The 27,312-nt window shown below is 38.6% G+C and overlaps 1 protein-coding gene across 7 annotated transcripts in view; it reads right to left on the bottom strand.

Moving 5' to 3' along the window:
- The window catches only part of lrba (LPS-responsive vesicle trafficking, beach and anchor containing), a 442,809-nt gene that overhangs the window by 16,830 nt on the left and 398,667 nt on the right, over positions 1 to 27,312 (bottom strand). For all 7 annotated transcript variants that reach the window (XM_057842680.1, XM_057842682.1, XM_057842684.1 and 4 more), the window contains 2 exons: positions 19,934 to 20,089; positions 9,017 to 9,184 (listed from right to left, as the gene is read on the bottom strand). In XM_057842680.1, the coding sequence (XP_057698663.1) occupies positions 9,017 to 9,184; positions 19,934 to 20,089 (324 nt within the window). The remainder of the gene's footprint in view (positions 1 to 9,016; positions 9,185 to 19,933; positions 20,090 to 27,312) is intronic.

Raw genomic sequence — 27,312 nt, 5'->3', positions numbered from 1 at the left:
ATAACGAAAATAATTATAAAAATTCCTTTTCTGACCTTCGTGACCTTTGACCTTATGACCTCCATATTTAATCAAGACTTCAGTTTCATATTACAAACCCATCCTGCAATTTTGAGAAAAAAATCCTTCATTTATTATCGAGTTATTTTGAACACAAACATAATTCAATTCTGTCCCTGTGACGTTTGACCACATGACACCAAAATTTACTCATCTCTTCTGTTTCATATTCCAAACATACCTTTCAAGTTCGAGAATTATCTCTTCATTATTTCTTGAATTATCCTGAACACAATGATAAAATTCCTTTTCTGACCTCTGGGACCTTTGACCTCATGACCTCTATATTTAATCAACACTTCTGTTTCATATTACAAACACATCCTGCAATTTTGAGAATGATTCCTTCATTTATTCTTGAGTTATTTTGAACACAAACATAAAAATTCAATTCTGTCCCTGTGACCTTTGACCTCATGACTCCAAAACGTCTTATTTCTGTCTCATATTACAAACATACACTTCAAGTTTGAGAATTATCCCGTCATTCGTTCTTGAGTAGTTATTGTGAACACAATTATAAAAATTCCTTTTCTGACCTCTGGGACCTTTGACCTCATGACCTCCATATTTAATCACCCTTCTGTTTTATAACACAAACATGTCCTGCAATTTTGAGAATAATTCCTTCATTTATTCTTGAAGTGTTTTGAACACAAACATACTAATTTTGACCCTGTGACCTTTAACCTCAAGATCCCAAATTTAATCACCTCTTTATACTTATTTTTCATTTTATATGATATCATAATTATATTATTCCGCCTTCTATGGGTTTCATCTACTGTCAGAGGTTACGAACAAAATAATAAATTAATGCTGCCTTCATGTGGTGTCCTAATTATGGTAAATAGCACTTGTTGGGTGGAAAATTTGCATTTTCTACAGGAAGACTGGGATTTTATTATGATTTTTAAAAATGGCGGCGTGCAAACAACAAGTTGTCAATGTTAAGAAACTAGTTTTTTTAAGACGTATCATCAGTTTGTACTTTTTGACGCCAGAATAATCACGTCGTGCAGATATTTATACATTTTTTTATTTGTTCAGTTGAAAATAAAAACTTTTGCATTTCTCTTCTTCTAATAAACCAAAATGAAATGTTTGTCTGCCATGTTTTTTTTTTTGTTGTCACGACAACAAAAGCACATGAACAGGACGTACTCGTAATTACCAATTAGCAAGTGGTAAGGATCGGCTTTCCTAGAGCATGTGAAGGCAGCACCGAAATATGTGACACCAATTTCTAAACCGTGATTAAATATGAAATCTTTCACAAGCGTTTCTTTGTGATCATTTCCGATCTCTCTCATGGTTGCCATGTTCGCCTCCAGATGTTTCTGTTCGGGAGCACATGTCGCAAGATGCAACCGATAAAGCGGCAATCCGCATTTATTTTGGCTCCATTTGAAAAGAAACAAATCGTTTCCGCTGTGCTAAATTTGCTGACATTGTTAATCATTCATGCCGTATATTTGGATTGAGTGCATTCAAACATCAAGTAATATGTGAAACTTTTATTGTGGCAGTACTGGAACGCTGACAAATAAAAGTTGCACATTTGCATGGAAGCATTTGGCACACGAGTACTGTTTTTTTTTTCAAATAAAATTATTCAAATACAAGAGATTTAAGTCACAGATATACTCATGTCTAAATGTGACCAGGTGGTGGCGATGTTGTCTGAGGAATAAAAGAATGCTGTACTTCATTCAGCCACATATACACTGCTGTCCAAAAGTATTGGCACCCCTGCGATTCTGTCAGATAATGCTCAATTTCTCAAGAAAATGATTGCAGTTACAAATGATTTGTTCATTTATTTTGCCTGCAATGAAGAAACACAAAAGAGAATGAAAAACAAACAAACAAACAAAAAAAAAATCATTTTACGCAAAACTAAAAATGGGCCCGACAAAAGTATTGGCACCCTTTGAAAAATCATGTCATGCTTCTCTAATTTGTGTAATTAACAGCACGTATTACTTACCTGTGGCACATAACAGGTGGTGGCCATAACTAAATCACTCTTGCAGCCAGTTAAAATGGATTAAAGTTGACTCAACCTCTGTCCTGTGTCCTTGTGTGTACCACATTGAGCATGGGGAAAAGAAAGAAGACCAGAGAACTGTCTAAGGACTTGAGAAGCAAAATTGTGAGGAAGCATGGGAAATCTGAAGGCTACAAGTCCATCTCCAAAGACCTGAATATTCCTGTGTCTACCGTGCACAGTGTCATCAATAAGTGTAAAGCCCATGGTGCTGTGGCTAACCTCCCTAGATTCGAACGTAAAAGAAAAATCGACGAGTGATTTCAACAAAAGATTGTGCGGATGGTGAATAAAGAACTTCGACTAACTTCCAAAGAAGTTCAAGCTGTCCCGCAATCCAAGGGTAAAACAGTATCAACCCATACTATCCGTCGGCGTCTGAATGAAAAGGAACTCTACGGTAGGATACCCAGGAAGACCCCACTTCTGACCCAGAGACATAAAAAAGCCAGGCTGGAGTTTGACAAAACTTACATGAGAAAGCCAAAAACGTTTTGGAAGAATGTTCTTTGGTCAAATGAGACAAAAGTAGAACATTTTGGGAAAAGGCATCAACAGAGTTTACAGGGGGGAAAAATGTGGCCTTCAAAGAAAAGATCATGGTCCCAACAGTCAAACATGGCAGAGGTTCCCTGATGTTTTGGGGTTGCTTTGCTACCTTTGGCAATGGACTATTTGACCGTGTGCATGGCATTATGAAGTCTGAAGACGACCAACAAATTCTGCAGCATAATGTAGAGCCCAGTGTGAGAAAGCTGGGTTTCCCTCAGAGGTCATGGGTCTTCCAGCAGGACAATGACCCAAAAGCACTAGAAAATGGTTTGCGAGAAAGCACTGGAGACTTCTAAAGTGGCCAATAATGAGTCCAGACCTGAATCCCATAGAACACCTGTGGAGAGATTTGGAGAAGGCACCCTTAAAATCTCAGAGACCCGGAGCAGTTGGCCAAAGAAGAATGGTCTAGAATTCCAGCACAGCATTGTAAGAAACTCAATGATGGATACCGATTGTTCGCAGTTTTGAGGTGCCAATACGTTTGTCTGGCCCATTTTTAGAGATTTGCGTAAAATGATGATGATTTTTTTCCCCGTTCTCTGTGTTTTTTCATTGCAAGCAAAATAAATGAAGATATTACTACCAAAGCTTTTGTAATTGCAATAATTTTTCTGGGAGAAATTAAGCATTATCTGACAGAATTGCAGGGGTGCCAATACTTTTGGCCAGTAGTGTACATTAGAGGTGGGAATCTTTGGGCACCTAACGATTCGATTAAGATTACGATTCAGAGGCAACGATTCGATTATAAATCGATTGCTGATAACACCCAAAAATCCCCCAAGTTATTAGCTGCTATCAATGTTTCGTACATTAGTTACTTAAATTTGTACAAAAAGCCTCTCAGGCTTGAATAAACGACTATTTCAGTATCAAGTTAACAGTTCAAAACGGTAAATAAAATATTCAAGTCCCCATTCTGTATCAGCAGCTTTAAACTACATTTAATTAATTTAATGTTGTGAATTATCCGTTAAAGTTGTTAAAATTGCTCCCATTATTCCATAATTTCCCTTCTGTCTACTTTAGACATGTGAACGTTTTAAAACTGTTTTAAAGATAGTTTCAAGTTAAGATTTTGCCAATTTAGGAGTATTTTAGATAAAAAGTTAATTAAATTTGCTACAACAGAGCCTTCTGGAGAAATCTTCTGCTTTAAGATGGCGGCTGTTTACCGACGCCGGCAAATCTGTCAATTCGCATCTAGTTTTCAATACATGTGCTGCTAACGCCATTGAATCTGTCATTTTGTATCTAGTTCTGTATACATATGATATCTATTACCTATCGTAACACGATATGGCCGTAGTTTGTTGCGGCTTTAATATTGTTTTTTATCTAGCGGCGTGAGTTGAGCATTGTCATTAGCTGGGTAATGACAAGCATGATGTTTACTCTCGGGACGCAATGCCGTCCGTTCCTCATTGCGTCCTGAAGATCGCGCTGACTGTGTTTTAGTTCCGCTTTACTTGACATATTTCAATAATCGGAATTTGGATGTGTAACACATATAACTGATCAAGCCAATACAAAAGCTTTGTTCATTTTTTACTTTTTCTATTTTTTTAAAAGGAAAAAAAATAGTGATCAGCGTAAAGCAAACAAAAAATAAAACTTCACTAATATGCATTACCGTATTTTTCAGACTGAGTAACACCAGCCAAAAAAGCACAATGAATAGGAAAAAAACATTACCAAGCGCAAACATTATAGTAGTAATAAAACAGAATAAAGCGCTAACTAGGTATCAGTGAAGATAACAGCTATTCAGATAACGATAAACAAAACAACCTCACCTATAGGGGGCGACAAGCATTAGAAATAAAGTTTCCAAATAAACAACAATCGAGTATAGGTATCAACATATAAATCGCACCTGAGTATAAGTCGCAGGCCAAGCCAAACTATGAAAAAAAGTGTGACCTATTGTCCGGAAAATACGGTAATTTACAAACAACGTTATAAAATATTTCGGGGACACGTCCTGTTGATGGCATTGACTTACTTGGCCGTCAGTTGAATGTCAATAGGCTATAATGGTAAGTTTTTGGTCAAAAATCACAACCACGCAGGTTTTCCCACCATTGAAAATGAACAGGTAATTTGGATGTACATGGCTGTCAATGGCACTGACTCACATGGATCCCAGTTGAATGTCAATGTGCTGCAATGGTAAGCGGTCAAAAATCACAGCCACCTATGTTTTCCGGCCATCGAAAATGAAGGGGAAATTAGAAATGAATGGAATGACGTACATGGCCGTCAATAGCATACCATTAGAAATGAATGGACAAGTTTTTGGCGAATGCTGGATACAACTTTTATGCCCCTTACCGTCCCGGAATTTTTTATGTATATTTCGATACAATATTTGGTCGCTGATTTCAAACCCGCTTTCATTTTTATGCTTTACTTTTCATGCAATCAGCATTTTGATATTCTTAGCTTCGAACTGGTACCTCCAAGTCCAAAATGAATTGGACGTCTATCGTCGTCAATATCCGTCTGAGAGTTAATGAACGTTAACCCCTCGTGAGTTGTTCCCAACACTGACTCATGTATGCGCTATGCTTTGATGGCGGCGAATAGCACATGTTTTGTAGCACATGATGAAGCCCCCCTGCCCGACTCTGGGTGACATTTTTCACTTTTATCGAGCGTGTGAGCTGCCCCACGCCCTTTTTGAACTTTCATGTGCCGGCCGGTGACCCCCCCCTCATTCCTCACGTTTTGAACGTCTCTAAGTGGTCCTCACTTTCACTCCGCACACACGGCACGTTACGGAAACACAATCTGTGAGCAGGAGGCCCCTCGACCCCCCAGTCACATGAAACTAGTTGTTACTTCACCAGGAGAAAGTTGTAAATCACGACTGGCCAGCTGGAGTTTCACATTCGGGGCAGTGCCCCACAAGATGGCGCTATTCTTCCCAAACCACATGACAATAAGATATATTGTAATGCACCTCTTTGAAGGTGCCCCGGCCCCATCAGATGCAAATATATAAAAATGATGTCAAATGTTTGTGCTAGGTTTGTGCTGAATAAAGTTTCGTTTGTGCTGCTATCATTTTTGAGATAGAGATATTAATTTCGAGTGATGACGTCACGCAGCCCCCCCCCCCCCCCCCCCCCCCCCCCAATCTATGGCGGAACGGAACCGCAATCGTGCCATTCGTTTGTGCTGTAAAAATTCCCATTTGTGCTGCTATCATTTTGTTGATAATGAGATATTATTGTAGGAGGGAAGACGTCAATCACAGCCCCACAGTCATGGCTGACGGAGCGTACCAACTAAAGCTGAAACGATTACTCGAATATAATGCTCCAGCAATTAATCGATTAACTCAAATAATTTGATTAGAAAAAAGCTTTGAATCAATTTTTGCTGATTCAAGGTAGTTCAAGTGTTTACATTTAGTTTTGCTGATGTGGGTGGATATACTGCCCCCTAGTGGCAACAGTTAATATGACATACCGTTTTGGCCCGAATATAAGACGGTGTTTTTTGCATTAAAGTAAGAATGAAAACCTGGGGGACGTCTTATAACTGCGGCCTAAAAAAAACAAAAAAAAAACTGCGGCCTAGACATATACCCATTCACGACGCTGGATGGCGCCAGTCATCAATGAATCGAATGCTGAACTTCAGTTACAGTTAGACTTCACTTTGATAATTAATGCAGTTATTGCAATTTTGTTTTATCACAATATTTTTTTCTTATTTATATTTCAAAAACCAGAAGCCGTTCATTTATGAATTTGATTGCACTTTAGTTTACATATTTAAATGTTAAATGTTTAAATGTTCAGATATTAAGTTTTGAATGCGAAATTAAATGCCTTTTCTCTCAAATATATTGTTATAATCATTTGTTTCAGATGTATTGTCATTATTTTCTGTATAAAAATTAATTTGGTGTTCAAAAAGTGTTTTTTCAAACTTGAGTCTTGAAAAAGAGGAGGTTGTCTTATAATCGGGGTCGTCTTATATTCGGGCCAATACGGTAATTCATCTAACATGGCTGAGTCCAGCTGCTCCCTGTTAAGAACAACATTTGGTAAGTTTTAGTTTGAGCTAATATGTTTGTTTTAGGGCTGTCAAACGATTAAAATTTTTAATTGAGTTAATCACAGCTTCAAAATGAATTGTAATTAATCGTAATTAATCGCAATTCGAACCATCTCTAAAATATGCCATATTTTTCTGTAAATTATTGTTGGAATGGAAAGATAAGACAAGACGGATATATACATACAGCATACTGTACACAAGTACTGTATTATAACAATTAGGGTTGTTCCGATCATGGTTTTTTGCTCCCGATCCGATCCCGATTGTTTTAGTTTGAGTATCTCCGATCCCGATATTTCCCGATTCGATTGCTTTTTTTTTTGCTCCCGATTCAATTCCAATCGTTCCCGATAATTTTTCCCGATCATATACATTTTGGCAATGCATTAAGAAAAAAATGAATAAAACTCGGACGAATATATACATTCAACATACAGTACATAAGTACTGTATTTGTTTATTATGACAATAAATCCTAAAGATGGCATTTAAATTATTAACATTCTGTGAGAGGGATCCACGGATAGAAAGACTTGTAATACTTAAAGGATAAATGTGACTTTGTATATTGTGACTAAATATTGCCATCTAGTGTATTTGTTGAGCTTTCAGTAAATGATACTGCAGCCATTTAACTTCTGCCCTAAGAGCAACCATGACTGTGTGTAGGGGCACCAATTGATATATCTTCTCTGCGGTGGGAAAGAACAGCGTGTTAAGAAAATGATCAACTTCTACCTTTCTTCCCCACATTGCCTCCCACGTTATTTTTAATTGCTGAGAGAGGTATTGTAAGGCCTTAGCCACTTAAAAAATGGCTCCAAAGGCTGTCAAAATTCTCTCCTCATTATACGCTGCCTTTTAGCGGTATCTATAGGTAAAATGTCTTTATAGATTGAACGCGACAATGCGTGAGTGGGTCGTGCAGCGCATGCGTTAATTACTTAACGTGATTAATTTTAAAAAATTAATTACCGCCGTTAACGCAATAAATTTGATATCCCTACTTTAAGCCAAAACTACTCTGGATGAGTATAAGACATTTTGTCTGTAATGTTAAATACAATTAGAAAATGATTTAAATTAAAAATATATATGTATTAAAAAAAGGCATGTCTGACATTTTTTGCCGATTCCGATACTTTGAAAATGACGTGATCGGGACATCTTTAATAACAATAAAACCACAAATGGCATTATTAACATTCTTTCTGTTAAAGTGATCCACGGATAGAAAGACTTGTAGTTCTGAAAAGATAAATGTTATAGTTACAAGTTATAGTAATTTTATATTAAAACCCCTCTTCATGTTTTAGTTTTAATAAAATTTGTAAAATGCTCAATCAAAAGTAGAGTTAATATAAAAATAATAAGAATAAAAATAACAATAATAAGAATAGAGTGACCAAAGTCTGAGTAAGTTTTATGTGTATTTTGCATAGCTATTTTGATTGGGAATTCCAGTTCACTTTGCATTGTTGTTTAACTGTATGAGAATAGGGCCTCATTACTACAGACTGAAGTGCTTTTCTTTTTGTGAACATTATTTTTTGTTGTTGTTGTTGTGCTTTCACTAAATGATACTTATGTTTGTTGTGAAGGAGTTGCCAAAGCTTATGCCAAAAAACGGCGCGGTCCAAAGAACACCTGTGTCCATATCTCTGTACATATCTTACCCAAAATACAACAAGAGACACATAATTGCCACTAAAAGAAAGAATACTTACAGAAATATGTGTGGAGCACAAATAGCACAACACAACAGCATAAATGTCTCACAACTACTAATTCTCCCACAAATAGAAGGAATAACATTAGTATGGAACGGCGCTGCCACCAAGCAGCCAGTGGCATTCTCTTCACTCTTAATGTCCATAAACGGCGTCATTGTAATCTGTTTGAGGCAATGCGTGAGCAGGTCATTCAGTGCATGCGTTAATTGCGTCAAATATTTTAACATGATTAATTATAAAATTAATTAACGCCCGTTAACGCGATAATTTTGACAGCCCTAGTTTGTTTATACATTTGTTATTTAATTTAGAGATACATTTAGCAGTTTTTGTGGGAATGTATGTTTGAACGATTTCTTAAGAGCTTTGCAAAAAAAAAAAAAAAAAATTTATAGCATTTAAGCTAGCAGACTTTTGCTATGGAAGCTAGGCAATTGTGCTTGTAATGCTTCTGTAGTCAAAATATTTCAGTTAAAAAAATAAATAAATATGCTGCTGTTGCATCCTTTCATTATGCAAATTTCCATGCATGTGTGTTACTTACTAGAAGGGCTCTCCCCAATGCTGTTAAGCTTGCCATTCCAGTACCACAGCAGCAGGGTGGCATCCCTGGAGCCCGACAACAAGTAGCAATCACCCCCGATGTACGACTCGGACCGGGCCAGACATGTCACGACGTTGCGATGACCGAACACGATCTGGGTCAGTTTGCCTGCAGAAAAGTAAGGGGGGGGGGTGAATAAAGGTAAGGCAGACTAGAAAGACTTTCTTAAAGAGCTCAATTTTGATATTACGTAAGGAAACCCTTGGAAAATTACAGCAAAATTGCGGCTTCAAACCACAGTAGCAGACTTCCTGTATATTTTCGGCCATGGCTACTCATGCTTGACTTGCTAACCAAATTCCATGTTGTTAGGTGAGACCAGATTCAGGGGCTGAATTTTTAAAACATATTTGGTACACTCTAGAAAGTGACAGTAAAAAAAATGGCGACTTCAAACCTCAATAGCAGACTTTGTGTATTTTTTTGGGCATGGCTTTTGATACTTTTTTGTGGGTCTAGGCTTGCTAGATATGCCTACCAAATTCCATGTTGGTAAGTGAGACTAGCTTCAGGGGCAGAATTTTGAAATCATTAATGGAAGCCCGGGGAAAAATGACCATTAAAATGGCCAATTCAAACCACCATAGCAGAGTTCCTGTATCTTTTCGGGCATAGTTCCTTGAGACTTTTTTGTAGGGCTATTCATGGTAGACATGCCTACCAAATTTCTTCTTGATAAGTGCAACTATTTTCAGGGGCTGAATTTTTAAAACATCCATGCAACCATTGGAAAATGACAGTTACAGAAGGGCTAATTCAAACCACAACACCGGAATTCCTGTATGTTTTTGTGCAAGGCCTCTTGAGACTTTTTGTGGGTCTACTCATGCTAAGCATGCCCACCAAATTCCAAGATCTCAAGTGAAAATATATTCTGGGGCAGAATTTTTCAAACATTTATGGAACCATCTGTAAAATGAAAAAAGATGGCAATTCAAACCACAATAACAGCAATCCTGTATTTTTTTTTTGTGCATGGCTTCATGAGACTTTTTGTGGGTTTTGTCATGCCAGACATGCCCACCAAATTTCATGTTGCTAAGTGAAACTATATTTAGGGGCTGAATTTTTAAAATATCAATGCAACTCCTGGAAAATAGCAAATAAATTAGGCCGTCCTGTTTCTTTTCCGGCATGGGTGCTTGAGACTTTTTTGTGGGTCTAGTCATTTTAGACATGCCCACCAAATTTCATGTTGCTAAGTGAAACTATATTCAGGGGCTGAATTTTTAAAACATTCATGGAACCCCCTGTAAAATGACAGACAATGGAAATTAAATTCCAACCACAATAGCAGAGATCCTGCATGTTTTTGTGCAAGGCTTCTTGAGACTTTTTTGTGGGTCTATTAATGCTAGACATGCCAACCAAATTTCATGTTGCTAAGTAAAACTATATTCAGGGGCTGAATTTTTAAAACATCCATGTAACTCCTGGAAAATAGAAATTAAATGAGGCCAATTCAAACCACAATAGCAGAGATCCTGTACCTTTTCAGGCATGGCTCCTTGAGACTTTTTTGTGGGTCTATTCATGCTAGACATGCCCACCAAATTTCATGTAGATAAGTGAAACTATATTCAGGGGCTGAATTTTTTATAACATCCATGTAACTCCTGGAAAATACCAATTAAATGAGGCCAATTCAAACCACAATAGCAGAGATCCTGTTTCTTTTCCGGCATGGGTGCTTAAGACTTTTTTGTGGGTCTAGTCATGCTAGACATGCCCACCACAATTCATGTTGCTAAGTGAAACTATATTCAGGGGTTGAATTTTTAAAACATTCATGGAACCCTCTGTAAAATGACAGACAATGGCCAATTAAATTCAAACCACAATAGCAGAGATCCTGAATGTTTTTGTGCAAGGCTTCTTGAGACTTTTTTGTGGGTCTATTCATGCTAGACTTGCCAACCAAATTTCATGTTGCTAAGTAAAACTATATTCAGGGGCTGAATTTTTAAAACATCCATGTAACTCCTGGAAAATAGAAATTAAATGAGGCCAATTCAAACCACAATAGCAGAGATCCTGTACCTTTTCAGGCATGACTCCTTGAGACTTTTTTGTGGGTCTATTCATGCTAGACATGCCCACCAAATTTCATGTAGATAAGTGAAACTATATTCAGGGGCTGAATTTTTTATAACATCCATGTAACTCCTGGAAAATACCAATTAAATGAGGCCAATTCAAACCACAATAGCAGAGATCCTGTTTCTTTTCCGGCATGGGTGCTTAAGACTTTTTTGTGGGTCTAGCCATGCTAGACATGCCCACCACAATTCATGTTGCTAAGTGAAACTATATTCAGGGGCTGAATTTTTAAAACATTCATGGAACCCCCTGTAAAATGACAGACAATGGCCAATTAAATTCAAACACAATAGCAGAGATCCTGAATGTTTTTGTGCAAGGCTTCTTGAGACTTTTTTGTGGGTGTAGTCATGCTAGACATGCCCATCAAATTTCATGTAGATAAGTGAAACTATATTCCGGGGCTGAATTTTTTTATAACATCCATGTAACTCCTGGAAAATACCAATTAAATGAGGCCAATTCAAACCACAATAGCAGAGATCCTGTTTCTTTTCCGGCATGGGTGCTTAAGACTTTTTTGTGGGTCTAGTCATGCTAGACATGCCCACCACAATTCATGTTGCTAAGTGAAACTATATTCAGGGGCTGAATTTTTAAAACATTCATGGAACCCCCTGTAAAATGACAGTTAGATAATGGCCAATTAAATTCAAACACAATAGCAGAGATCCTGAATGTTTTTATGCAAGGCTTCTTGAGACTTTTTTGTGGGTCTAGTCATGCTAGACATGCCCACCAAATTTCATGTAGATAAGTGAAACTATATTCAGGGGCTGAATTTTTAAAACATCCATGCAACTCCTGGAAAATAGCAATTAAATGAGGCCAATTCAAACCACAATAGCAAATATCCTGTATTTTTCCCGGCATGGCTCCTTGAGACTTTTTTGTGGGTCTAGTTATGGTAGACATGCCTACCAAATTTGATTTTGCCAAGTGAAACTATATTCTGGAGCTGAATTTTTAAAACATCCATAGAATCCACTGTAAAATGACCATTAAATAATGGCCAATTCCAATACCAATAACCGAAATCTTGCGTCTTTTTGTGCAAGGGTTCTTGAGACTTTTTTGTGGGTCAAGTCATGCTAGACATGCCCACCAAATTTCATGTTGCTAACTATAGTCAGAGGTTGATTTTTTTTTTTTTTTTTTAAATCCATCCAACTCCAGGAAAATAGCAATTTAATGAGGCCCATTCAAACCACAATAGCAGAGATCCTGTTTCTTTTCCGGCATGGGTGCTTGAGACTTTTTTGTGGGTCTAGTCACGAAAGACATGCCCACCAAATTTCATGTTGCTATGCAAAACTATATTCAGAGGCTGATTTTTTAAAACATGCATGGACCCCCTGAAAAATAACAATAAAATGAGGCCACTTCAAACCACAAAACCAGAATTCCTGTATTTTTTTTTTTTTTTTTTTGTGCAAGACTTCTTGAGACTTTTTTGTGTGTCTAGTCGTGATAGGGATGCCCACCAAATTTCATGTTGCTAAGTAAAACTATACTCAGAGGTTGAATTTTATAAAAATCCATATAACTCCTGGAAAATACCAATTAAATGAGGCCAATTCAAACCACAATAGCAGAGATCCTGTTTATTTTCCGGCATGGGTGATTGAGACTTTTTTGTGGGTCTAGTCACGATAAACATGCCCACCAAATTTCATGTTGTTATGCAAGACTATATTCTGGGGCTGAATTTTTAAAACATGCATGGAACCCCTGAAAAATAACAATAAAATAAGGCCACTTCAAACCACAAGACCAGAGTTCCTGTATTTTTTGTGCAAGACTTCTTTAGACTTTTTTGTGTGTCTAGTCATGGTAGACATGCCCACCAAATTTCATGTTGCTAAGTAAAACTATACTCAGAGGTTGAATTTTTTTTTTAAATCCATCCAACTTCAGGAAAATAGCAATTAAATGAGGCCAATTCAAACCACAATAGCAGAGATCCTGTTTCTTTTCCGGCATGGTTGCTTGAGACTTTTTTGTGGGTCTAGTCACGATAGACATGCCCACCAAATTTCATGTGGCTATGCAAAACTATAATTCAGGGGCTGAATTTTTAAAACATGCATGGAACCCCTGAAAAATAACAATAAAATAAGGCCACTTCAAACCAGAAGACCAGAATTCCTGTATTTTTTTTGTGCAAGACTTCTTGAAACTTTTTAGTGGGTCTATTGATGCTGCACATGCCCACCATATTTCATGTTGCTAAGTGAAACTGTATTCAGGGGCTGGATTTTTTTAAACATCCATGCAACCCCTTGAAAATAGCAATCAAATAAGGCCACTTAAGACCACAACACCAGTATTCCTGTATCGTTTTGTGCAAGGCTTCTTGAGACTTTTGGGTCAACTAAACTCCATGTGCCTAGAAACTAGCTTGCGGAGCTAAATTTTTAAAAATACATTCAAAGAAACGTTTTGTTCAACTTGACGGTGTCACCCACAGGCTTGATTTGAAATGTACCTAATGTTATGGCACTTGAGCCTAATCCACCACAGTGAATGACGAGATAATAGCGAGACGTCACGGCTGCCGTGTTTGGACTTTGTCATGGCCTGTCTGCGCGTTCTCAAAGATCAACACCAGCGCTCCGACTCGGGCGAGAATAAATATTTGTGCCTCCCTGCGTGCGTGTGTGAGCACCAGGCTAATTGCTGTCAGATTTCCCCCCTCGATCGACTGCAGCTTCGCCGTCTAATCCTCATTAAGAGCGACCTCGGCCCGTCAAACTCACACTTGACATTTGCTCCTCGCTTAAAAAAAAAGGAGAAAAACGAAGTAAAATGTCCAACTAATTGAGTTGTAACAGCATGAAAAGATGAGTGTTATTACAGAGGGCGGCCTAAAACCAATCATGTAAAATGTTTGACGTCTTCATAAACACGCGGGTGTGACGGCATCGAAGCAATTCACTCACACGGGTCTGAGATTGGATGTGTGAGAGTACATGTAGCAATCAGCTCTGTGTAATTGTTGTCGAACACAGTGGGGACCCCCTTTGGCGGCAGCTGTTGAGCGTGTACGATTAAACTGGGCGCACCCCCACAATAGAGCTATCTAGGCACGGCTTCTATTAAAGATTCGGGGAGGAAGGGCGGGTGCGCGCCCCGGTGAAATTGATTCCGAGGCGCTTTGTGGAGGATCGCGAAGAGAGAAAAGAGCTGGAGTGTGTGCAGATGAAACCGGGGACAGTTTCATTCGAGACCCCGCGACCCGCACGCTCCCTGATGGCTGTATTGGAAGCGACGACAGACAAAAGATTAACAATGGCGCTCGCTGGTAAGCGCTACGAGGACAAGAAACAATTATTTAAAAAATGATAAAAGCGAAAAAAATTGGGGGGAAAAGCTGTTTTAAAAAATGTAAATAAATCAGTCAATTCAGAAAATGTTCATTTCTAGCACCTTGTGTTCATGTTTCAACTCATTGTGACGGCTATAAACATCCAAACTAGAGTTGTCCGATAACACCGGGTAGCCGATAAAAGCATTTTAAAATAACAGATATTGACATCAGTTTTTTTTTAAAAATGGTTTTAAAATACGTACCGTATTTTTCGGACTATAAGTCGCAGTTTTTTTCATACTTTGGCTGGGGGTGCGACTTATACTCAGGAGCGACTTATGTGTGAAATTATTAACACATTTTTATATCATTTCATATGTTATTTTGGTGTTTTGGAGTGAAACTGATGGTTTGCTAAACTTGTTTAAATGTTCTTTATGCTATAGTTATCTGAATAACTCTTAATAGCTATGTTACGTTAACATACTGGCCACGTTCGCATTTTGTTGTTCATGCATCATGTAACATTATCATACTATACACTTATTCAGCATATTGTTCTATATTGTATTTTTTATTTTAAATTTGAATGAATGAATTTATTGTCATTGTCATCATCATCATCAAAATCATTAACAGTTTCAGAGTGTGGAATTTTTGTTTACCCGAAGGAAAGACTAAGACAGACAAGGAAGATGGGAAAAGCAAATGCTGATCGGACACCCGTCCCCCATCTATTGCCTTTAAAGATGAAATATCTGTTCTATGTGCTGGATTTTATTAAGTATATTTCCCCCAAACATGCGACTTATACTCCAGTGCGACTTATATGTTTTTTTCCTCTTCATTGGGCATTTTATGGCTGGTGCGACTTATACTCAGGTGCGACTTATAGTCTGAAAAATACAGTATATGGCGGAAAACACAGACAAGACTGAAAAAGCAGTTTCTGCTCTGGCACTCCACTTTAAAAGAAACTGCTGTATTTTAAGCCAAAAGAACGGTTGTGTTAGATAGAACAATATGTCAATATGCTGCCATAGCAGATTCGTGGCACATTAAGCATCCCAAACTATTTTTAATTTGTCCGTTTTACCCTGGAAACCCCCGTTTACAGACGTCGCGCAACCGCTTTTGTTTCAACCCAGCCATAAAACGAAGGTAGGGGGTGTTGCAATTATGACTGACAATCTCCTGGAATGTATTACAATTGAGCTCCTTATCCCCAATTGTAAAAACATAATTATCTGCTGTGTCTACCGAGCTCCTGATTCAAATTTCTAGTTTACTGAGTATATGTAAAATGAATAATAAGCATGTATTTCGTTGTGGAAACATTAATCTTGGGATAAAATACGTACAACATGTTGTTTGATTTTCCTCTTAAGAGACTTATAAGAAAAGCATTTTGAGTCGCTAACACATACCGTAATTTCCCGAATATAAGGCGCACCCGTGTATAATGCGCACCCCAAATTTACTTGTAAAATCTAGGGAAAAATATTGTACCCGTTTATAACGCGCACCCTAATTTTAGCACCAATAAATAGAAGAATACAAGAAAACAGAGCTCGTGTACAGATACAGAAATGTCATTTTACTGACTGGTGAAACACAGCACAAGCATAGCATAGTGGTAGTTCAAAACATTGCCATAAACTGACAATATTTACGGTAATAATACGATTTGACAACTTCACCAGTTTACCAGAATCTAACAAACAAAACAGATATGACTTTTCTTTTAAAGGCTGCTGTATAACTTGCTCGTTTCATCATGATGAATAAATGTTTCTTCCATGGATTGATACGGTAAAATGAAAGTGAGAACGTAAGTCGGAAACCCGTGAGAGCTCATCGCTGTGACCACGTCAGTAACAATAGGAACTATTGTTATTTGGGATTGCGTTTCCTGAGGGACAGATATAGTTGACGGACACAGGAAGTCTGTGTGCTTACATTTGTTATGGTCAGAGTTGCGGAGCTGCAATAAACGTTGACTCAAATGAGTTCAAGAAACTAAATTCCGTGCTTTATGAAGAGTAAAAAAAACAATTTAACACAGACGAAATCATTCGGCCGATTAGAGTCAAGTTTTACCGAAACAAAATGGTGACGTCACGTACCGTAATGGTCGGCAACGGGTCGCCGCATACGTTTCTTCAACACAATGTGGCCGTGTCAATAAAAAAAAAAAATCGGTATATTTCTGTCTCCATCCATGTACCCGTTTATAATGCGCACCAAGATTTTACAAGTTGATTTTGGGGGTGAAAAAGTGCGTGTTATATTCAGGAAATCACGGTATATGCTGCCATAGCAGATTCATGGCATATTAAGCACCCCGAACTATTTTTAATTTGTCCGTTTTACCCTGGAAACCCCCGTTTACAGACGTCGCGCAACCGCTTTTGTTTCAACCCAGCCATAAAACGAAGGTAAATAACTACATGTATTAATCAAAATGTGTCATTTTTTAGCTTAGGATCATTAATTGATGTCCAATATTTCGTTTGAAAAAAATAAAATTAAAAAAAGACTTTAAAAAATTATTCACTTGCATATTTTTAACTTTTTAAAACAAATTATGTCACAATGAAAAAAAACATGGTGTCTGTAAAAAAATGTCACGGATATTTACCTCATAACTATCGCTGAAAGAGCATACGACAGGAGAAAAAAAGTCTTAAATAGCATTATTATGTGAATTAGAAACATATTTTGAGACGATTCGACTATATACAACAGCAAAGCGCAGATGACGAGAAATTAGTCTTTTAATCTGCCGGTTAGCCACGTCTACCATTACTGGGCTCTAGTGTTCCCAACAGGTGGATGACGTCAGCGGAGTCACGATTTCATCTGATTTAGTATGCAGCCCATGGAGGTGGAATTATTCAGAACGAGGAAAATGCAATGAAGAGAGCTGCAAAATGTCATTGTTTCAGTCCCTCTACTCCAATATTTTTACAGGATATTCTTTTTATCCAAGTATTTTTCCCCAATAGCTAAATAAATGGCTTGAGAAGGACCGGTCAGCCCTTCGAGGGGGAACTATTCACAACGAGGAAAACGCGACGAAGAGAGCTGCAAAATGTCATTGTTTCTGTCTCTTTACTTCAATATTTTTACAGGATATTCCTTTTATCCAAGTATTTTCCCCAATTGCTAAATAAATGGCATGGTCATGACAAATAACAGTCTTGTGCTAAATGGAAAATGAAATAATAAAAATGCACTCATTCAGGACGACATGGCAAAATTACTCCATCATGGTCAAAACTGTCGACTTCACCTTTACTGTTGCACCTCTCGAACGACATTTTATGACACCTAAATCGGACATATGTCATTTCCCTTCCCCGGCTTTGGAGAACGTAAACAAACCGAGAGGCGTGACAGCTACCCGACATGCTAACCCGAACAGAGTGATGTTTGAAAGTAGAGCTGAAACGAATACTCGAGCAACTCGAGTTTAAAAACTGATCCGAGTAATTTTATTCACCTCGAGTAATCGTTTATTTTGACAGCTCTAAGCATCACGTTTTGCTCGGACTACTTTTAATGCGGAACAACGCGCTGATGTCAAGTGCGGAAAGGAAGAAGGGGGAAAAAAAAAAACTTACTGCAGCCAACAGCCGCTACAAACGACACCGACGTTGCTAAATACTAGCCCGCACGATGCTATGTTGGTTGCAGGTAGCGTCTGATGCGTCTCATAGAGATCGCATGTATGTTGAACTAGATGCGAAATGACAGACTCGGCCGCGTCTGGGCAGCGTTAGTAAACAGCCGCCATCTTAAAGCAGTAGCGCGCTAAGCGCTAAAAAATAAGATTAATGCTACTGTCACTACTAGCTCACGTAACGTTAGCGCTGCGGAGGGCTAGGTTTCTATTCATTATGACCACTGTCGATGCGTGGCTAACGTGTCTTACACACAGGTATTAACATAACATAGCATTGTGGAGTGACGAGGGTGTAAAATAAAAACTTAATAATGCTAACTATCAATTTTAGCTCAGTAGTCATTGCTGGATAAAACACCAAGTAGCACTGGTCCCTAATGTGCTCCAGTACAGCCTGTATCATACATTTATTTTGAACACTGCAAAAACTCAAAATCCTAGCAGGACTTACAGTTTAGACTAACTTAAAACTTAACTAGAACTTAAAAATGGCTTGACACAAATAGAAATTCAATTGAAACACGTGGGAAAAAATCCTAACTTTTAAGTGATGTGTGTTATCAAGCGTAACGGCATTTTTAGGTAAGATATATATAACTTTTTTTTTTAATAAGATCTAACTGTTTTTTGAGTGAAAGCAGTGAATTAGTCTTTTTTGTTTTAATTCTAGTTACATCTCAGATGCAATTGTTGGCTGTTTTCAACAATATACATCGAAAATAAAGACATTGATTGACTGAAAATGGTTCAAGATTAGATGAAATGTCTTGTTTTCTCATGTATATTTATAATTGCTCTTCACCTAAAAATATATTTGTTTTATCCGATTACTCGATAGAATTTTCAGTTGATTACTCGATTATTAAAATATTCGATAGGTGCAGCCCTATTTGAAAGTCTTCGAAGTGGAAAATCACACATAACTAGCCCGGATTATTTGACATGACGACTGGGTTGTCGATTGTCATCGCAGATTGGCAAACCGCCCGGCGGAGAGCAATTTACAGTTCATTCCCCGGAGGAGGGCGGCTGCAGTTGTTGTGCAGCTAACATGCAGCTAATGTGCACAAGGAGAGTTTTGTATATGCCTATAAAACTATCAAACGTAAGTAGTCCTTCATTTAAAGACAGCAAACAAGGCAATTGTGCTTTTTCAAGCTTTGACTTCCTTCACTTTAGACAATTTGTAAAGCTATAACACACATACATGTTGTGAAAATAAAAAATCCTGTGTAACGGAAAAAAAGTTGTTTTTTAACGCATACATCTCAAAATAACATATTTTAGAGCTATAATTGCAATACCGTGATACCTTGAAGGTTATCATAGAGTCAAAATCACAGACCAGCACATGCCTAAATGGGAGTATATCAAATTCCCATGTCATACATTAAAACTATTCAGACACTAGTCAAACTTGTCTGACAGGAATCCTATTCTCCGTATCTAAGCAACTGACCAGGAACAAGTGATACGATGCCACCTTCCATGAGCAAGTTGACGGTGTCTTTAATTGTATGTTAGCACGTGGCTTACAGGTTATCTGGAACAAAGGAATGTGACAAGTATTCTATATTTCAATGCATTATGTGTAATTTTCCTTTTTGAATGTCTTGACTTGTACAGTTCAGCTCAATTGAAGTGTAATAAACGGCTTTAAAAGCATCAAATTTGGCTGCATTTTGATTGAATATGCTACGTCTACGATCTCGATCGTAAAATCGAGCAAGCCTAGCGAGATGAGTTTGAGTGAACCTACCCGTGTCGGTCGAGTAGATCCGGAAGCTTTTATCCCAGAATCCGCAAAGCAGGATGAAACGATTGTCGGCCGTCACCACGAAGCACTGCGAGCTAATCTGGATGCTCTGGTCCAGGAGGTCCGATATCTGCCGACGGTGGCTGCCCATGTTGCTAGCTGAGGAGAGAAACAAGATGCCGAGGAGGTCAAAATTAAGACCAAAACTCAACAATAGAACTCTACTGACAGTAAATTTGTCAATTAGAACCTATTATTTATGAACATGGTTTAGAAAAGTTCAGTCACTTTCACTCTAGAAATTATTTGACTGCCAGCAGATGGCAACAATGCACCGTTTTAGTCAATATGATGGGTTTCTGGGAGAAACTGTCATTTTGATGAAACAGCTACTGTATGTTGTACTATTAGTTATATCTCTATTTCTAAGTAATCTTATAATCTTTACATTATAATCTTTTTTCCTCATTGAAAGAGTATTCTTCCATATGGTAGTTTGTGGCAAATTGTAGTTTTATCTTTTTATCTAGATATTACAAAAAAAAAAGATACAAGAAGTTTAATTAAAGGTTGGTGAATATTTGTAGTAGACCTCTCTGACTACTCCCAAAAAGAGACCTACCGTAATTTCCCGAATATAAGGCGCACCCCAAATTTACTTGTAAAATCTAGGGGAAATTATTGTACCCGTGTATAACGCGCACCCTAACTTTAGCACCAATAAATAGAAGAATACAAGAAAACAGAGCTCGTGTACAGATAAAGAAATGTCATTTTACTGACTGGTAAAACACAGCACAAGCATAGCACATTGGTAGTTCAAAACATTACCGTAGACTGACAATATGTACGGTAATAATATGATCTGATAACTTCTTGAACTTACCAGAATCCAGGAGAAAACATAACAGATGTGACTTTTCTTTTAAAGGCTGCTGTATAACTTGCTCGTTTCATCATGATGAATAAATGTTTCCTCCATGGATTGATACGGTAAAATGAAAGTGAGAACATAAGTCGGATATCCGAGAGAAGTCCTCGCTGTCAACACGACAGTAACAATAGGAACTATTGTTATTTGGGTTTCAGTTTCCCGAGGGACAGATATAGTTGACGGACACAGGAAGTCTGTGTTGTGTTACATTTGTTATGGTCCGAGTTGCGGAGCTGCAATAAACGTTGACTCAAATGAGTTCAAGAAACTAAACTCTGTGCTTTATGAAGAGTGAAAAAAGCAGAATTTAACACAGACGAAATCATTCGGCCGATCAGAGTGAAGTATTACCGAAACAAAATGGTGACGTCACGTACCGTAATGGTCGGCAACGGATCGCCGCATACGTTTCTTCAACACAACATGGCCTTGTCAATTTTTAAAAATCGGTTTTTAGATATATATATACAGTGGAGCAAATAAGTATTTAGTCAACCACTAATTGTGCAAGTTCTCCCACTTGAAAATATTAGAGAGGCCTGTAATTGTCAACATGGGTAAACCTCAACCATGAGAGACAGAATGTGAAAAAAAAAAAAAAACAGAAAATCACATTGTTTGATTTTTAAATAATTTTTTTGCAAATCATGGTGGAAAATAAGTATTTGGTCGATACCAAAAGTTCATCTCAATACTTTGTTATGTACCCTTTGTTGGCAACAACGGAGGCCAAACGTTTTCTGTAACTCTTCACAAGCTTTTCACACACGGTTGTTGGTATTTTGGCCCATTCCTCCATGCAGATCTCCTCTAGAGCACTGATGTTTTGGGGCTGTCGTTGGGCAGCACCGACTTTACACTCCTTCCTCACCCCGGGGCGTCAAAATGATAACAAGAACGGGGAGCAAAAATCCCAGAACCACACGGGGGGGCCTAGTGAATGACCTTCAGAGAGCTGGGACCACAGTAACAAAGGCTACTATCAGTAACACAGTGCGCCGCCAGGGACTCAAATCCTGCACTGCCAGACGTGTCCCCCTGCTGAAGAAAGTACACGTCCAGGCCCGGACTGGGAGAATGTGTTATGGTCAGATGAAACCATAGTAGAACTTTTTGACAGAAACACAGGTTCTCTTGTTTGGAGGAAAAAGAATACTGAATTGCACCATACCCACTGTGAAGCATGGGGGTGGAAACATCATGCTTTGGGGCGATTTTTCTGCAAAGGGACCAGGACGACTGATATGTGTAAAGGAAAGAATGAATGGGGCCATGTATCGAGAGATTTTGAATGAAAATCTCCTTCCATCAGCAAGGGCATTGAAGATGAGACATGGCTGGGTCTTTCAGCATGACAATGATCCCAAACACACAGCCAGGGCAACAAAGGAGTGGCTTCATAAGAAGCATTTCAAGGTCCTGGAGTGGCCTAGCCAGTCTCCAGGTCTCAACCCCATAGAAAATCTGCATGGGGAGTTGAAAGTCCGTGTTGCTCAACGACAGCCCTAAAACATCACTGCTCTAGAGGAGATCTGCGTGGAGGAATGGGCCAAAATACCAGCAACTTTTGAAGAGTTACAGAAAACGTTTGGCCTCTGTAATTGCCAACAAAGGGTACATAACAAAGTATTGAGATAAACTTTTGGTATTGACCAAATACTTATTTTCCACCATGATTTGCAAATAAATTCTTTAAAAATCAAACAATGTGATCTTCTAGGTTTTTTTCCCACCTTCTGTCTCTCATGGTTGAGGTTTAACCATGTTGACAATTACAGGCCTCTCTAATATTTCCAAGTGGGAGAACTTGCACAATTAGTGGTTGAATAAATACTTATTTGCCCCACTGTATATATATATTTCTGTCTCCATCCACGTACCCGTGTACAATGCGCACCATGATTTTACAAGTTGATTTTGGGGAAAAAAAGTGAGCGTTATATTCGGGTAATTACGGTATGCATTTTTGCTGTGCCAATATTTACAAAAATGAATTAAGTCTGACATGTATAGTTTGGTCACTTTACAGTTCTCATTTTGTGGTACTGTAAATCCACAATTTTGAACAAGTTCTGGCCCAAATTGGTAAATATTAATCGGGGACCTCTCTGACTACTCCCATACTCAAAACTATGCATTTTTACTAGGGTTGTTCCGATCATGTTTTTTTGCTCCCGTTCCCATCCTGATCGTTTTAGTTTGAGTATCTGCCGATCCCGATATTTCCTGATCCGATTGCTTTTTTTTTTTTTTTTTTTTTTTGCTCCCGATTCAATTCCAATCATTCCCGATAATTTTTCCCGATCATATACATTTTGGCAATGCATTAAGAAAAAAATGAATAAAACTCGGACGAATATATACATTCAACGTACTGTATTTGTTTATTATGACAATAAATCCTCAAGATGGCATTTACATTATTAACATTCTTTCTGTGAGAGGGATCCACCGATAGAAAGACTTATAATTCTTAAAGGATAAATGTGACTTTGTATATTGTGACTAAATATTGCCATCTAGTGTATTTTTTGAGCTTTCAGTAAATGATACTGTAGCCATTTAACTGTTCTGCCCAAATACATGATGGGAAGTGCAACCATGACTGTGCGTAGTGGAACCAATTGATATATCTTCTCTGCGTTGGGAAATAACATAGGGTGTTAAGAAAAAGATCAATTACTACCTTTCTTCCCCACATTGCTCCCCACGATATTTCTAATCGTAGGGAGAAGGATTGTAAGGCTTTAGCCAATTAAAAAAAGGCTCCAAAGGCTGCCAAAATTCACTCATTTTACGCTGCCTTTTAGCTCTATATATAGGGAAAACGGCGCCATTACAGATTGAACGCGACAATACGTGAGTGGGTCGTGAAGCGCATGCGTTAATTGCATTAAATATTTTAACGTGATAAATTTTTTTCAAAATTACCGCCGTTAACGGGATAAATTTGATAACCCTACCTTAAGCCTAAACTAAAGATTCTGGATGAGTGTAACATCTTATGTCTGTAACGTTAAATACAATTAGAAAACGATTTAATGAAAAAAAATATATATATTAAAAAAAGGCATGTCCGATATTTTTTTGCCGATTCCGATACTTTGAAAACGACGTGATCGGGACGCCGATTGATCGGGATGCCGATCGATCGGGACATCTCTAATTTTTACTGTACCTAAATTTGGTTTTTAAAAAAAAAATTTAATCCTCCATGTATACTTTGATCAAGTTACAGTTCTCATTTTTGTGGTACTGTAAATCCACAACTACAAATGAATTAAAGTTGGTGAATTTTAGTCGTGGACCTCTCTGACTGCTCACATACTCAAATTTACATTTTTACTGAATCAATATTTAGAAAAATGATTCAAATGTATTATAAATGTATTTGTTATTTATATAAATTTCACAGCCATTGATGGCGTTGGACATCCATTTTGACTAACCAGTCGAGATGGATTGGATGCCTATCGACTATCGACGTCCATGGCAGCCAATGAGTTATGATCCTTGAGTTAATCCACCTAAAATCTGCTAGATCTGCTATTTTGCACTTCAGGCGTAATAAAGCAAGATGACAGTCTGATAATCACAGCAGTGAAAGTACAAGAAATACTCGGGTGAAGGTCACATTCCGACTACTTTGTTGCCACGGCGATAAAAGAAAGAAAACATAAAACACGTCTGACGCGAGTGTTTACGGGTCCTGAGAGGCTGAGTAACGACGCAGACTTTGCGATCGCCGGTGAGAAAATGCACTTGACTCACACGCTCGCATCCTTCAGAGGGATCTTCGGGTTTATTTTATGAGACGGATGAGTCCATTTGGAATGCGGGGGTGTGGAAAAACGAGAGAACAGGTGTCAAGAGGAGAAAAGTGAGAAAATCCAGCGGCACCTGCGAGACGTGTGCGATATTTCCCAGGCTGTTCAGAATGTGAAAAGTGTAAATATATTGCTGATAAGCACGACTGTGGAGACGCAAAGTGGAAGGCAACCGCAGTGAAGTTGGCCCCCCATCAGATGCTAATTTATATAAAAATGAAAAATGAAACATTTTACAGTACAAACAAGCACAAACACTCTCGGTCTCTTGGGCTTCAAGACCACTTGATAGCAAATGAACCACCATGAAGCTTTACAGCCAATAGGTTCAAACCTTCATGGTGGTTCATTTGTTCTGAGAGCAAATGAATGACCACCACGAAGCCTTGAAGCAATTGGCTGCAAAGCTTCATGGTGGTTCAAGAAAATGACCACATGAGAGCAAATGAACCACCGTGAACCTTTGCACTGTTGGCCTCTTGGGCTTCAAGAGCATTTGAGAACAAATGAAACACCATGAAGCTTTATAGCTTCATTTGCTCTCAAATGGTCATTAAAGAAAATGACCACATGAGAGTTTAAGTGGTCATTAAAGAAAATGACCACATGAGAGCAAATGAATCACCGTGAACCTTTGCACTGTTGGCCTCTTGGGCTTCAAGAGCATTTGAGAACAAATGAACCATCATGTAGCTACAAATGAACCACCATGAAGCTTTGCTGCCACTCAGAACCACCATGAAGCAATGAACACTGTTCGCCTTTTGGGCTTCAAGAGCATTTGAGAACATATGAAACACCATGAAGCTTTACAGCTTCATTTGCTTCATTTCAACTGTTAGCCTCTTGGGCTTCAAGACCACTTGAGAGCAAATGAAGCTTTGCAGCCAACTGTTTCAAAGCTTTGTGGGGATTCATTTTTCATAAGCACTTGTGTGCAAATGAACCACCATGATGCTTTAAGCCAACTGTTTTCATGGTGGTTCATTTGTTATGAGAGCTGCGAAGCCATCAAGCTTTGCACTGTTGGCCTCTTGGGCTTCAAGAGCATTTGAGAACAAATGAAACAACATGAAGCTTTATTGCTTCATTTCACATGAAAAATGAACCACCACAAAGCTTTGAAGCAGTTGGCTGCAAAGCTTCATTTGCTCTCAAGTGCTCTTGAAGCCCAAGAGGTTAACAGTTCAAAGCTTCATGGTGGTTCATTGGCTTTTATGACCACTTGAGAGCAAATCAACCACCATGAAGCTTTGCAGCTAATTGGTTCAAAACTTTGTCGTGGTTCATTTACTCTCAAGTGGTCTTTAAGCCTGAAGGGAATAGTTACCTTTCTCGCACACACCATATAACTGTTTGCATTACTCTAACACACGTAATATAATTAATCAGGGAATAGTATCATTTCTCATATTTACTGTAGGACTGTACTACTCTAACACACCTAATATAAAATAAATAGCACACCATAGTTTAATGAAAAGAAGCAGAATAGATACACAACGCCATCTTATCACAGAAGCCCAACGTGTGCGTCACGAGCAAGATTGACGCACCAACTCTTGCAATTAGTTCTACCGGCCACTCCAAGGACAAAGAGCAGGGCGCTCTGTCCTAAAACAAGTAGCATCTTGCCCAGCCAGGATAACAAAGTTGATAGCGGGCGCATGGGACGTCAAGACCAGCGTCGGTCGCTGTGGCAACCACGTCCCATCCACACACGAACCTAACCGCCCAAAACCGGCCAAAGAGGGATTATCCCAAGACAACACCCAGCCACACCTTCGATCCGGCCCACTCCACCGCAGCTTTCAAAAAGAACTGAACATTTAGGCCATTGCTCAGGAACATTTCTATGTAGCCATTGTTTTGACGACCCTGGATCCAGAATTGTCCCTCCGTTATCTGTTTTTGCCTTGTTTTTTGACCTCTGTTGACGAATAAATTGTAAACCTGTTTTCGGTGAGCCTTCTTCAAACTTTTGGAACATGGAGTCAGTACAAAGGGTTAACACAGGGAGTGAACGCGCGGTATTTTGGCCCTCCCAGTTGACTCGCGCGGAGGCGACATCAGCAAAGCGGCACTTCGTTCGGCTGTTGCTGTTTCCGTGCGGCTTGGCCGGGTGGGTGGGGGGGCAATTCCTTTTCAAGCCCAAGAGGCCAACAGTGCAAAGCTTCATGGTGGTTCATTTGCTCTGAAGGGGTCATTAAAGAAAATGCTTAATGGTGGTTCATTTTCTCTCAAGTGGTCATTAAAGAAAATGACCACTTGAGAGCAAATGAACCACTATGAAGCTTTGTAGCCAAATGCCTCAAGGCTTCGTAGTGGTTCATTTGCTCTCAAGTCCTCTTGAAGACCAAGAGGCCAACAGCTCAAAGCTTAATGGTTGTTCATTTACTTTCATGACCACTTGAAAGCAAATCAACCACCATGAAGCTTGTCAGCTTCATGGTGGTTTCTTTTGCTCTCAGAACAAATTAACCACCATAAAGCCAATTGGTTCAAAGGTTCGTGGTGGTTCATTTGCTCGCAAGTGCTGTAAAAGCCCAAGAGGCCAACAGTGCAACACTTAATGGTGGTTCATTTGCTCTCAGAACAAATGAACCACCATGAAGCCAATT

The sequence above is a fragment of the Corythoichthys intestinalis genome, chromosome 8, assembly GCF_030265065.1.
Source record: "Corythoichthys intestinalis isolate RoL2023-P3 chromosome 8, ASM3026506v1, whole genome shotgun sequence".
NCBI lineage: Eukaryota > Metazoa > Chordata > Actinopteri > Syngnathiformes > Syngnathidae > Corythoichthys > Corythoichthys intestinalis.
Note: the sequence above shows the minus strand (reverse complement) of the source record. Positions and strands in the feature narration are given on the sequence as shown.